This window comes from Drosophila subpulchrella, unplaced genomic scaffold, assembly GCF_014743375.2.
Source record: "Drosophila subpulchrella strain 33 F10 #4 breed RU33 unplaced genomic scaffold, RU_Dsub_v1.1 Primary Assembly Seq354, whole genome shotgun sequence".
Classification (NCBI taxonomy): domain Eukaryota; kingdom Metazoa; phylum Arthropoda; class Insecta; order Diptera; family Drosophilidae; genus Drosophila; species Drosophila subpulchrella.
This window is the reverse complement of record NW_023665577.1, coordinates 8,075,835-8,090,274: the sequence shown is the minus strand read 5'-3', so window position 1 is coordinate 8,090,274 and position 14,440 is coordinate 8,075,835. Positions and strand designations below refer to the sequence as shown.

The following is a 14,440-nucleotide window of genomic DNA, read 5'->3' as shown; positions in this document are numbered from 1 at the left end:
GTTTAGTTAGGAGAAGCATTTAGATACACTAATAACTTATAAGGGAACCGATGAAAGTAACTTTGAATAGATCAATGAAATTAAGTTCAAGATTGCGATTGCCCAAATTGAAAGTTGAGTTGGTTAATATGCATACATATATGAATTTATGAAGTGAATATGAAAAAAGGCGGAGGAGCAAGACCAATTGAAAAGAAAACTTTGTTAAAATGCCTGATATGGGCAATTGGGCATTTTGTTTAGTTAGGAGAAGCATTTAGATACACTAATAACTTATAAGGGAACCGATGAAAGTAACTTATAATTACTATTTATTATCACGGTTGAACAAAGTTTTAACTTTTCCCTGAACTGTTCCACAAGGGACCAAGCCCCATTCCCGACCTTCTCCCACTCACCTACAATGGCAACGAAACTTAATTAATAAACCATGAATTTATGTCACTCGACAGCATATAAAAGTCATAAAACTTTGATGGGTTACCAGCTCGCACAACTTTCTGGGTCACACACACTCGCACAATGCAGCACATAGATACTGATACGAAGAAGCACGAAAGATACATAAGCAGGAGGCAGAAACTTCCATCTCCTGTACTTAGAAACTTGTTAAACTTTACTTGACAAACGACTAACTCTGTGCTCAACTTGGGCTGCCAGTGATTAAGACGGACAGATTTACGGCAGATGGGGCGCATCATTCGCCAATTTGAGCCCCGGAATGCAGTGAGGTATGCAGCCAATAAGGCGTCGTAGTTATGGAATAAATAGGTGGACACTTGGCCAAACGGATTTGGTCAGAGCCAAACATGTCTCATATAGCGGTGCTTCAACCTCATTCTGCGATTTGCAATTACTATGTAGTTGGCTCCCAGGACAGCTTCCATAAGTCGATAAGATCCGCAGATCATTAATATTAAGAGTTCGTCCGAGTGATGACCGCTTTGGGTTTTTATGACAAAGAATCACGTTATGTAGGTCTCGCCTAGTTAAACAGGATTTCTCACAATTACTTACTGGAAGTATTTATTTTATTATTTAGAATACTGCCTTGGCTTTGAAATTTTAGCAACTTAACTTCAATGTTTTCAATTTTAACTAAATGATGTTGCTTCTGTTTTTAGGGAAAAGTTCTACTCTGATAAGACTACTTTTGTTCATAGTTCCTATGAGTATATCATTGTTCTATTATTGATCCCCCAATTAGCAATGCTAGATGCTTGGCAAGAACATGCATTTATTCTCTAAGCATGTATCCAACGTTCTTTATGAGCACATGCTAATCATTTGTATTATTTATGACAAAACGTGACTTATGCGAACTGAGCAGCCAAACTGAAGAGCATATATGCTACTTAAGTTCGTATAGACATGGTGCATGCATGCATGAGAAAGAGTTTCTTTGCTCCCTGCAGATAGAGGTTCGTTATCGCAGCAGCAGTAGACCCTGTTCCATGAATGGCTGCCCGAAAAGTCTGCGGTTCATTGAACGCGTCGAGTTTGGTTATCATGCCAGCATATGCTTTATAGTGTCTCCTTCAACCTGACTGTATTTTTACAAGGGACTCGTATCGCATCGTAAATTCACACATTTCACGCCCCATTCAATCCTATGGATGGGACAGGCATCCTGTATCTAGCGAATTGACAGCCAGCCGGCCACGTTCGCATTCAAATTTACGAGTCAAGACATAAATAAATGCTTCTTGGCAAATGGCAGTTTCTTCATAATTTTTCCACGTTTTATTATTACTTTTTCTGCCTATCTTCTATGGCCTGCCCACAGCATAATTGGCGCCGCTCTATCTATATTTTTTATGTAGGTTGGCGATGACTTCAAGTTTGGAGTTGTACTCTTTTCTTGTTTAATTTCTTGGAACGTGGGCTGTCCACGTGGGTAGGCTTTTCGGGGCCCGTCAAACTTGATCGGCCAAGACAAGCGGCACAAGAGAAACAAGAAGCAGAAAAAGTAGTCCCATTTGATTTGCCGCCTTTCCACCCAAACCCATTTCTCTTGTTTAGGCCCCGTAGGTCGCTTTTGATAAGCTTATTTATTTTCACAGGTGGCCTACTAATTTCTCTCTTCCATTTCTCAATTTAAGTGTTGGTGTTAGTGTTTATAAGCTTTAAATGTTTTAAATAATTTCCAGATAGTCACTTTTTTTTGGGTTATTGTTCGGGCCTTATGGTTTTTATTTTCATTGAGTCGAAGAGGAAGATTATCGCCCACTTCTATTGTGTCATTTATTATTTTGATAAGCGAGAAATTGTATTGAAAAACCGGCTAATGACTATCTTTCTGAAACGGTTATACGTTGGAAACAGCCTACATTTTTTGATGGTATATACATTTCTAAGACGATTATCCCATTTGTCATATAAATGGCATAACGATTTAAAATAAAGACCCAAAAATTGTTGTTTGTACTTGGTTTTATTTTGAATAACATGTTAAGTAAATATATTCTCCATCTGCATCTACCCTTCCTATCAGCAATTTCTTTTTTCGAAAAACCGATAAACATTCCCCTTTAAATTCTTCCAATTATTTTCCGCACATTCATTTTGAAATCAATTAAGATTATGACTAACACGATGCTCTCCTTCCAATTCTTGTAGGGGAACGATGCCAAATCCAGAGGAACTACGATGAGGAAACCCAGTGCCACACATGCTTGTTGTAAATGTTAATGCGCCTAAAAAATAAATTCAGCCCAACCAAAAGAAAATTATGCCAGAAGCGGTTGAGTTCGGACTTTCGATCTCAAGAGGAACTATTGGAACCGCAAACGAAGCAAATGTGAACCATATGTGCGTAAGGGCGTGTGTGGAGTTGCAGCTTCAAATTTTTAGTTATTGTTCTTTTCTGGCAACGAATTGAAATTGAATTAAGCACTTGCACAGACAATAAGAGAAATAAACAGAGCCAGCTGAGCAATTCAATTAACGAGACAAACGAAACGAACGCAGTACCATTCCAAGTTGAAGTATTTAGTACAAGCGTCAGCGAAGACAACAGATCCACAAAAGAGGAACTAGGAACACATCAGGTTAATTCTATGCCACATCCTCAGCCAGTTTCAACCCAGTGGTAAGCAAGATTCTCGTCTACAAAATGTCCCTGGCCGACATGGGCACAGCCTCTCGATCCGCCGGCGGCGGAGGAGGAGGAAGACACTATGATCTCTCCACGGGAGGAGGTGGGGCTCATCCGGTGGGTGGTCTGTCCGGAGGTCGCATGACGCACTCCCTCAGCACTCCTTCCGGGGTGGATGGCACTCCTTCCACTCCACGGCACCGAGGCGGGAAGAAACTGACTGTTCGCATCCAGATGCTGGACGACTCGATCACCATGTTCCAAGTACAGGTGAGCTTTGTGTTTATTACATTTTATGTTTCGTTAAGCCATTACATGTTACATTTTTGTACACGTTACTCGTAGAGTAAAAGGTTACATAAGATTCGTCGAAAAGTATGTAACAGGTAGAAGGAAACGTTTCCGACCTTATAAAGGATATATATTCTAGATCAAGATCACTAGACGAATCGATCATGCCATGTCTGTCTGTCCGTATGAACGCTGGGACCTCGCTAACTATAAGAGCTAGAATTTTGGTATTAAGCATGAAGATTCGGCAGATGGCTTCCTGCGCATCGCAAGTTTGTTTCATCGGAGTTTTACGCCCATAACGCTAGGTCCTGTCTAGCGCCCACATTTTGGAAGTTGTTATCAATACCCATCCACATGCCAAAAATGATTAAAATCGGACAATTCATTAAAAAGTTATAACTAAATAAAGGAATAAACAATAGATGGCATGTGCAATCTCGGAAACAGCCGACTTGCTGCACGCATATTTCCATCTCTCTCGCGTTCTCTTTAGCTGAGTCGAAACCATCTACTATAGCGCTTTCTCTTGTTTTGTTTGAAATTACAACCTATCTGGTCGTTACTTATAAACTAAGGCTGAAATTTTAACAACCGGCGTGCCGAATAAAGCGGAATAAAATACATCTTTTTTTAAATTTTATTCTTTGAAAATGTGGGCGACACAGTTGTGGGCGGCTTGTGGGCGTTACAGTAGTCGTGGCACTTTGCTGAATCAATCTTGCGCTGGAATCTCTCTTGGGCGCAGGAATTTCTAGAATCTTCATGTTTAAGCCCAACTTTGTAGCTTTTATAGTTTCCGAGATCACGGCGTTCATACGGACATTGTTGGATCGACTAGGCTTTCAAGAATATGTATACTTTATAGGGTCGGAAACTCTTCCTCCTGTTACATACTTTTTGACGAATCTAGTATACTCTTATTTTATCTACGTGTATGGTTATAAAATCAAAACTAAAACATTTACTTTAAAGCATGCCAAAATAGTTATAATCTTTGCTCTCGCAAGGAAAATGAAATGAAAAACAAATTTCCCCAGACCCTGCTTCACTTTAAAATAATCTTACGCAGGAAGCACCTGTCGAAACGGATGCAATCCGTTAAATGAAAATTGCATAAATGCATCTTCACCGTACACAACTTTACATGAATGTGGAGCCCTGCCTCGTAACAAACAGTTTTACGGGGAAACGGGTGAAATATATGAGAAGCTACTTTTAATTAAATGTGAACTCGAAACCACCCGCGAAAAAGGGAAAAAATCCGGAAATGGGGAAGGCTGGGATTTATGCGACAAAAGGCCTAAGGTTTCTGGTGGGCGTGGCACCCCGATGTGTTTGGCACGAGGCCAGAAAACGAAAAAAATCTTTGGCTGTTTTCTCGCGGCACACATGTTGAAATCAACAGGAAGAGCAGACAGGGCTGGTTGCAGGTGCAGTACTTCCGCTCTGTGGTCCAGCCATCGCCCTTATTTTCCCGATATATGTGGCTACTTCAACAGCTCCACATAGAAATTAGGAAATTTGTTGTGTAATAACTAGATTTTATTAAAGATATGATAATTTTATGTGATGGTTTAGTAATGTTCATTTTACAAAAAACGGCGTCTTTTTACATATTTTGTGTTGACTTCCCTTGCTATATAACTTATGAATGAGGTACGGCGTATCTTGGTTTCCAGGCCATCAAATACATTTTAGTTTTATTTTTTTATAGAAGAGTGATTCATTCGGGGTCTTTGAACTGTTGGCAGATTCGGCAGCACTTGCCTGGCTGCAGACCAAGAATAGCATTAATGCAACTGGATTTCGCCAAAATACTTTTGGTTTATTTTTTTTCACTCCTTGTTGGGCAGCCCTTATTCGAATTCTTGGGCCTGTTGTCAGGCACTTTGTGTTGGTTAATGGATTCTGTCGTAGTTTGCGCAGTTTGTTCATGTTGCTGTTGTTCTGTGCGCCACTTCCTGGCTCCATTAGCCCGGCCTAGTGAAAGGCTTACCATTTTTGCTTCGCAGTTCAAGTGGCCACGCCCAAACGTGTACACTCAAAAAAAACGTCGTTCTTAGAATTACGAGTTATTTTTAACCTAAAAAAATAAAATAAATTCTGAAGCTGGTAATCGTTAAGCCTTTTAGAAGGTTACATTTTGATCCTTAAATCCTTTAATCTGTCTAGTTTCTTGGGACCCTTAATTTTTGGAGAAACGTTAGAAATTTGTTATTTCTTGATAAAAGCCTAGCTAGCCTTCGACAAGCCTAAACTTGCTGTGCGAGTGTAACCTCCATTTTCCCCTGAAACGGTAGACACATTCCAAAGGCTTCAACAGGCGAACAAGAGGGCCAGCGAGAAGTGGAAATGTTTCAGGCAACATCAAAATGGTTGCCATTGTTTGGGTGGTTTTCGGTTGGGGCAAGTGGAGGGGGTGGGCGTTGTGGTTTTGGACTGCTGGTCTCGGGATGGGGTTGGCTACACCTACCGTCTATTCTGGTAGTCGTCGTCGGGCTTCTGGGCTAACCTTTTCGTGAAACAGTTGTACTTCAGGCAATGCCCCAGCTCGGTAAATGATGTAAAGTTCTCCACACAAAACCACTCGCTATCTGCATTCTTTTCTGGGCATTTCTCTCTTTTGCATTCGCCCCTGGCAAACTCAACATTTTACCCAAAACAAGAAGTAGTTTCAAGTGCCGTTTTATCAGCTTTTTCCACTGGCATTTCTAAAGATATCTTAAGGCCTTTAGGTAGGAAGTTACAATTTTGGAACTGAAATATCAAATTAAAGATCATAAGTATTTAAAATCCAGATGGAAAATATTGTGATTCCTAATGGCGCACAATACTACCTATAACACAAAATGTTAAATTCAAATCTAAGTGCTTCGATAAAAAGTTCTTCTGTAGTAAATCAAATGTCCACATCAGCGGAATCCCTTTTTCTTGTCGCATTAAAAATTCAATCATGTCGCAATTTTTCTGTGCACAGAAATTCTTGCAAAGCACAGAGTACATGTAACATACTATATATATTGACGTTGTTGCATTTTTAAAAATCGAAGCCTTGAGAGGGCCTGTGTCACCCAACCCTTTTAGATTCATTTTCCCAACTTCAGGACTGCTTTTGCCTGTGTGTTGGCCCTAAATATAAACGAATATTGTTGCATGGTCGGTCAACTGCATTATTAATCAGCGATTCTAATGGATTTTGTGGCTTGTAAACTGTAATATGGTTTTGAATGTGAATGAGGTAGGTGAATAGCACGAGGACGATGTGGTTGTGGTGAAACCTTGCGGACGGCACTTGACCAGCTACACTTTCGGAAGATATCTTTACTTTCCAATGAGATTTAGAAAACAATGGTTTGAAGTAGACGTTTACGGTCTTCATTGTTTAACCTTTTAAGCGTGGGAGAGTGGGGTAAAGAGTTTAAGGGTTAGTTAGCTTAAATGCAATTAGTCCTTGGCGTACAATTTTAACGTAAGTATTCTCTAAAGTTTTCATTTACCCAACGTGTTTGGCTTAGTAGTATTTAATTTTTGTATCAACTTTTCCTACAATTTGGTTAAGTATATACAAATTCAAAAAAATGTTTTCTTTCTTAGATCCAAAGATTGGTATTCATTTACAGTAAAATTGTTTACAGTAAAAATAAACTATTTCATTTGCCGTTTCTTAATTTTAAATATAAAAGTCTTTTTACTTGTATAATAAAAGCATTTTTGTGTTGCCAAATTCTGTTCTCTGTTTGTACATATTTCTTGTGGGTGCAAACAGTGCTAAAAAGCTTATCTCGATGGGTTGAGAGAGTTTTGCTGATAATGCAGAATAATAAAAGCCAACTTGAAAATGTATAAAGCTATGACGCAAACAATAGGTATTAATGGATTTTGAAGGTTAAAAAGTCAAAAAACTATTTTCTATAAGGGTTACAGATGTGCCCAGTTATTAAAGTTACGGAATATCCAATACTTTAAACTTTTTTGATTTTGATTTACAATGGCTTTTAAATATTCAAAGCCATATTCTGTTTTGAATTTTTCTTCCCCTTAACTAGAATATTTTATTATTAAGGGCAGAACCCTTGGCGAATATATTTTTTTTATTATTGAACTGCCTTTTAAATTTAAATTCTAATATTTCCTGGTAAAGTATGGCTTTAATTGGTATTTGAGGTCTCCGATTTGTATAACACAATATGAATATCAATGGGGTTAGCTGAGGCCATTCAATAGGCAAGGACAGTACAAGTGGAACGAGATGAGAGGTAACGCCCTGCTCAACCACCGCCTCCCCTTTCCTTTCCTGTTACCACAGTTTCGAATGCACTGCAAAAATATGTATTGATGATTAGGAAATTGTCTCAAATATACATACTTACACTTTGTTCTGACTTACATTTCAAAAACGAGTTTTCAAACTCTAAAATCTTAAAAAAAAAAATCCGTTTAAATTAAAATGTTATAAGTTTATTTTTGAAAAGTGATGACAGATGGTTTTTTAATCGTCGGTTACGCCAAAATATTTATTTTTGCCAGTGTAGGTAGGGCACCTGCTTGCAGGGGCTTCCATGCATTTGTCTATGCTCCGAGTCCCGCTTATGTCTCTCGATGGCGACAAATTGAACAACCGACAATTGTGGGCCAACTTTTCGCATGTGCCTGACTGTATGTAGGTGTATAAAGTTGGTGGAAAGGGTGGCTTGCATTGAAAAGCTTCCCGTCGTTTTGCCATTTCCGTTCTCGGTGCCTGCAGAAGTCGCCAAAGTTAATTGGTTTGTTTTGTAGTTGGAGAAGATCCTGAAATTGGCCCAAAAAGATAAATGGCTCTGCGAGACCACGCTCCCAATGAATGGCCAGCATATATATGCGTGTAAGCCTGTTTGTCTGGGCCAGGAAAATGTCAGAGCTTGGGCGTGGCAGTAGCCTCATTCTGGGTCCTGGTTGCGAAAACGGGAAACAATGACTGCGGTCGCGGGCGAGGAGGGGCAATGCAGGCGACTCTCAGAAGAACTTTGGAACACATTCGTACCGACTCTCACATCCCTATGTTGGTTGCCAAATTAATTAAAACATCCCGGAATGGGAGTGGTTTCAAAAAGTGTGCAAATAACATTTTAGTTGACAATCAGAGGGATATTTTTTCTTGATCTAGTATGGTTTTATCGATGGCGTTAGCGGCAAGAAGCAAGTGGCATAACTGCATTAAACGGGGAAAAAAAAAAGTTTTCACTAGGTGCCCGACGGTCCAGCGGTCATTGTAGAGTGTTGTTGGTAATCATAAATCATTTCATTTGAGTTTTGGGCTTTGATTAATTAAAAATTGTTTTATTGTCACGTTAAATTTAACATTAAACAAATTTAACCATATTTATTTGTATCAAGAGTTCAAAAACAAGCTAAAATTGAATGAATAATCAGTAATAAATTGCCATACATGTTTATTTATTGTATGATCTATTTTGTGATCTTACCTTTCCTAACAAACAAAATTGCCTATATTCTTTAACAATTATCAAAATGCTTTAACATAATAACACTTAACACTGAAAAATGTGTATCTTATAGCACAATGAAGAATTGCCTACACAATGTTCTTGTTTTGTTTGCCGCAACGTATAAGTAATATTGACCAATAAATTAGTTATGTTTTAAATGGGGCACAGGAAAAATTCTACTTTTTTAAATGCTTAAAAAAAGTCAAAGTGAATGGGAAAATTCCTTTGCTTACCGCATTGCTTGCAAAGATAGCTTTTGTGTTTGTTGATCCTATAGGTATCAAGTTAACAACGGAAACTGAGAAACTGTCGCTTACGCCCTATTTTTATCGGCTCTGAAGTTTATGTTTATTTAATATGCAGACCAGCCCCGCCCAATTCCGTTCGTTGAATGTGCTAAAAAGCCGCAAAAGCAATTTGGATGTCAGCCAACGAATTTGTTGCGTTTTGGATCAGGGCGTATATACAATTTGAAGTATAAAATATTTAAAAATCACACAAGGGGCCGAGAGGGTTTAATATAAGGCTGGCACTCCTTGCCAAACATTTCACACTCTGATAGATTGTTGCCCGCTTTTATGGGCCAAGTCGAACTGACAAAGCACTCTGCCTGATTGGTTGGTGGCGCTAGGCGAATCCCTTTACTTACCGAATGGCAAAGCATTGGCCAGGGATTGTTCCTTGATCCCAAATTAATATATTCCAGGAGCCACACACAAGACCAGTCGAGATAGGCAAATTGAAATTGGAATCTTAATACGTGCTATGCCGTCGTTATGTGTGCAGAAATTAATAGGTTATCCCGGCTTCTGATTGTTAAAACCAATTAAGTAAATGCGTTTAAGACCTTCTCATCCAAAGACCGAATTGGGAGTGGCTTTGCATAATGATTTCATCATATGCCATGCCTTGTTTATCCGAAGAATTTGTGGTATCTTGTGTACAAAATTCAGTATTAGTTTGGCTGATATCTAAGTGCCTTCCCCAATGTGTGGTCATATTGCCGACGCGACCAATGCTTTAAAATACTTAATTGCAGCCGTCAACCCAATTGAAATTTATTCAAATGCAATCCGGCGCAACGCCCACAAATGATTTGGCGTGTGGCCTCATCTTGGATGAGCCGCAAACTGCAAGTTAAATTGGAATTTAACGAGCTCAACGAATTCGGTCATCTTAACCAAGCTCCAAGCTTTCTTTTGGAACTAAGTTGCTGCTCTTTCGTCATTGCGGCGTGCCACTTATAAGGCCTCTCGGACAAAAGTCATTTACTAACTAAATTGTGCTTAATAACTGCTTAACACTTCGAAATCCCATTTTCGGTAACAATGGTGCGGACACATATGGTTCTAAATAACCATTTTCAAATCCGTTGAACTCTGAGTAATGTAATCTATAGGTGGAGTGAAATTTCATTTTTATTACATATTTTTTCGAACTTTATTTACATCCAGTTAAAAGAAACGGTTTTAAAAACTTAACTTTACTAAAATTTAAATTAAACTCCTTTTTTAGGCAAAGGCTCTGGGACGTGTGCTGTTTGAACAAGTTTGCCGCCAGCTAAATTTACTGGAGGCCGACTACTTTGGCTTGGAATACCAGGAAGTGTCCACACATACCAAATATTGGCTGGATCTGGAGAAGCCGATGAATCGCCAGGTGGGCCTCTCACTCATCGATCCAGTGCTGCGCTTTTGCATCAAGTTCTATACTCCCGATCCAGCGCAACTAGAAGAGGAGTATACCAGGTAGGATAACAGCTATACCGAGCCTAATATCAATTCATATTGTACTATGGTAATTTCAATTTATAATATCTTGTAATTCTAGGTATTTGTTCTGCCTGCAAGTCAAACGGGACTTGGCTACGGGTAGTTTGCAGTGCAATGACAATACGGCGGCCCTGATGGCCAGCTACATTGTACAAGCTTCATGCGGCGACTTTGTGCCCGAGGACTATCCCGACCACACGTATCTGTCGTCATACCGCTTTGTGCCCCACCAGGATGCCACAATGCAGCGCAAGATTATGGAAAACCACAAAAAGCATGTGTAAGTTAATTGGTATATACATATATAAGACAATTCATTATAATTATTTTCTGTTTTTTGTCATCAGCGGTCAGTCCCCGGCAGAGGCGGATCTTAACCTTTTGGAGACGGCACGGAGGTGTGAGCTTTACGGGATGAAAATGCATCAGGCAAAGGACGTGGAGGGGGTGCCACTTAATCTAGCTGTTGCCCACATGGGCATCACAGTCTTCCAGAACATCACGCGCATCAACACCTTCTCTTGGGCAAAGATACGCAAGATTTCCTTCAAGCGCAAGCGCTTTCTGGTCAAACTGCACCCCGAGGGTTATGTAAGTTGTCCTTTTAAAGGGGCCACACGCCAAATTCAAAATTATTATATTCTTTTAGGGATATTACAAGGACACCGTGGAGTTCTTTTTCGAAGGCCGAAACGAGTGCAAGAACTTTTGGAAGAAATGCGTTGAAAATCATGGATTCTTCCGGTGCACAGCCGTACAAAACACGCCTAGGCGCAAAACTCGCGTGTTGTCACGGGGCAGCTCATTCCGGTAGGATTATTTAGTATATTGTTATAGAATATGCAATAAAATATTCATACACATTCCATTGCAGCTATAGCGGCAAGACGCAGAAGCAGATTATCGAGTTTGTGCGCGAGAATTACGTAAAGCGTCAAAACTTCCAAAGGTAGGCAGCGGATTACGCTGAAATGACATTAATTTGTAATCCCAGATTTAAACGTCAAAGCTTTTACCAGTTCTCGTGTTTATTTTATTAAAATCAACTTGAAATTATTGTGGCAAAAGTTGCTTGAGTTCTTCATTGACATGCTTCCTTTTATTTACATTTATTCTTAAGAAAGGATTTAATCAAGCTTTGGCTTTGCAGCTTATGTTTCCTTAAGCAAATCAATTTTGTCTCAAAATGATTTTCGATTTCTTACGAGCATTATAAATAATCTCTATATTCAAATATAATTATATTTTTAAGCAAATACAAATAATATGTTCATCAGCCTACATTTTCATGACTTCGTTCTCATCTAACTCGACTCGTTCGTTCGTTATTTCTTTACACTTTTTATGACACACGTTTATTGTGGTTTTTGTTTGTTATTTTTAAATGAATTTCTTTCTACTTACTACCCATCCAACTGATACAAAAATCCCAAAAAACACAACATGCAAAAAAAAACAAAACAAGGTCAAAATGGTGCGCCTTAGAAAAGAGAAGAGGATTTAAAAACCAATTGGTACAAAAACTAAAACTGCAACAATTAAAAATAGCACAAAAACTTATAAATAGTTCAATAAAAAATTAAAGAAACCCCCAAAACAAACCCCAAATCTAGTCAAATGTACAGCAAAGAACGACAAGCATTTCAATTACCACCACCATTGATTTAAAATTTATTTTTTGTATTTACACCTAAATTACCATTCTTCATTTATTTCACTACCCAATGTGGGGGTGTGTATCTATATGTGAAAGTATGTGCGTGTGCTAATTATTTTAAAATTTAAAGTACAAATTAAAATTAAAAATAAGTGTAGATTGTCTTTGACTTAGTGAAACGAATTAATAACCGAATTGGCAACTCCTTATATGTACGCCTCCCCAGATCATTCTGATTTCTTTACCATCCATCCAAACCACTTCCCTCCACGCTATAAGACTCACAAATATTTAAATCATTGCCATTGCCATTTATCGATAAGGGGAAAAATCATTTCTAGTTTGGCTTGCACTTAAAAGTTATATTTTAAAATAATCATTTAGTGGTAATTCCCCCAAAGCTCCTATTGTCGTACGTTTTTGTGTGTTGTTGTCTAGACTGTACCACAAGTATAACGTAGATGGTAAGCAAGCTTAACACGTTAATAAACCCTTTCCCTTTGCTTCCCCTAAATGTGTAGTAAATTAGACGATTGCTCCTCAAATAAATATCCAATAGTATTTGATCAATGTTATTGAAAACTGATTTTGTTCGCGAAATCAGTTGGTTTATTCTAACTGTCTAAAGAACGTTTGTCGTTCAAATGGAATTAATAGATCCGAACCCCAGTAGTGTGAATATATGGTTGTGTTACGTTCTGCATTTTATAGTTGCTTACTAGCTAACTGTGAAACCCTTCAGTTAATATTTTTGTTTATTATATTTTAAACTGAAATGACTTCGCTAAGTTAAGCAATGCTCTCAACTCAAAACCGATCCACAAACTTTCAACCAAACTGTGCTAATCTAACGAAACTCTCAAACTAAAATAAACCCTAAAGAAAACGCAAAACTAAATCCTAAGAAAACATTCTAAAACTAAAGAAAATAACTAAAAAAGAACCCAAAAACTGAGCATGTGAAAATATAAAACGTGGTATCCTCTTGTCTTTTCTTTTGCTGCAGGTCTCAGTCATTCCGGCAAGGGCCACTGAATGCTAGTAGCCGAAGTCAATCGCATACGTATGTGAATTCCAGCATTTCAGCCAATCCCCTACTCCCAATTGACACTGGTTTGTATTTATTTCGTTACCCGTTTTGATGAATATATGTATTCGATTCGATCTCATTTGGTTCGTCTTCATTTGAATTTTGAGTTCGGGCTTATTTTGCTAGCTGATGATGAATGAATAATGTCTTGTCGAGTCGAGTTATTGTGTTTCAATAGTGTATGCTCTATGATTTGTAATGATTTCGTTTTAATTTGGAATTGCCTTCTGATTGCACGCTGCAGCGGCATGGGACTATCGCAATCAATGCAGCGACTCGATGACCCCTTCTCTGACGAAGAAGGCAGCGGATACCTTGGATCGCCGACGAGACAATCCTATCGACCACATGCGTTCTCAAGTGAGTTCTTATAGCGACGCGTTCCCCAACCAAGCCAATAACCGCCCTAAAACACCTCTGTAGGTCACAGCAGCCCAGGTGGAGATCTATCAGACGAAGAACTATGCAGCGGACTCGCCAACCTCCCCGGAGGAAGCGGAATGCTCGGCGGCGGCGGCGGAACGGCAACACCACTCGGCAGTGGCTATGGACCAAATGAATTCGAACCGCTCGCTTTCGCCCCAGGGTCCGCAGTCGTGGACTTCGCCCAGCCACAGCAGCCACCTCCAACAGCGCGGTCCCGATCAGGCTCGTGTGCATCCAGGCGATCACAATTTAGGTGAGTCCCAGTCTGGTTCTAGATGCTTATGAATTCAATATTTTTGCGTTATCCTGAATTCATACAATTCAATTTATCAATTACACACTGATGTGTTGTTTCCTGGATTCGCATTTAAGTTATGTAGTAAATTAATCTAAAATATTTATACTTTAAATGATTACTTAGAGTTAACAGGGTTCCTATGATTTACTCCCTCTCAATTAAGTAACTTATGTTTTACATGGTTAAGTTAATCTTACTACCTAGCAATAGTGTATGATTTTCAACCACAATGTGGGGTTTTTCTATATAATGATTTCTGTTTCAGAGTTCAGAGTTTGTTTTGTGGTCTGATGAGTTCAGTTCGGTATGATTTCGATTTC

General features: G+C 38.9%; 1 protein-coding gene across 2 annotated transcripts in view; it reads left to right on the top strand.

Moving 5' to 3' along the window:
- The first annotated feature begins 2,623 nt into the window (after positions 1–2,623).
- Positions 2,624–14,440, top strand: part of LOC119560842 (FERM, ARHGEF and pleckstrin domain-containing protein 2) — a 29,469-nt gene continuing 17,652 nt past the window's right edge. For both annotated transcript variants that reach the window (XM_037874496.1, XM_037874495.1), the window contains exons 1-9: positions 2,624–3,367; positions 10,393–10,625; positions 10,708–10,929; positions 10,997–11,240; positions 11,299–11,459; positions 11,524–11,598; positions 13,313–13,419; positions 13,641–13,756; positions 13,820–14,075. In XM_037874496.1, coding sequence (XP_037730424.1) covers positions 3,116–3,367; positions 10,393–10,625; positions 10,708–10,929; positions 10,997–11,240; positions 11,299–11,459; positions 11,524–11,598; positions 13,313–13,419; positions 13,641–13,756; positions 13,820–14,075 — 1,666 coding nt within the window. In that variant the 5' untranslated portion in view covers positions 2,624–3,115. The remainder of the gene's footprint in view (positions 3,368–10,392; positions 10,626–10,707; positions 10,930–10,996; positions 11,241–11,298; positions 11,460–11,523; positions 11,599–13,312; positions 13,420–13,640; positions 13,757–13,819; positions 14,076–14,440) is intronic.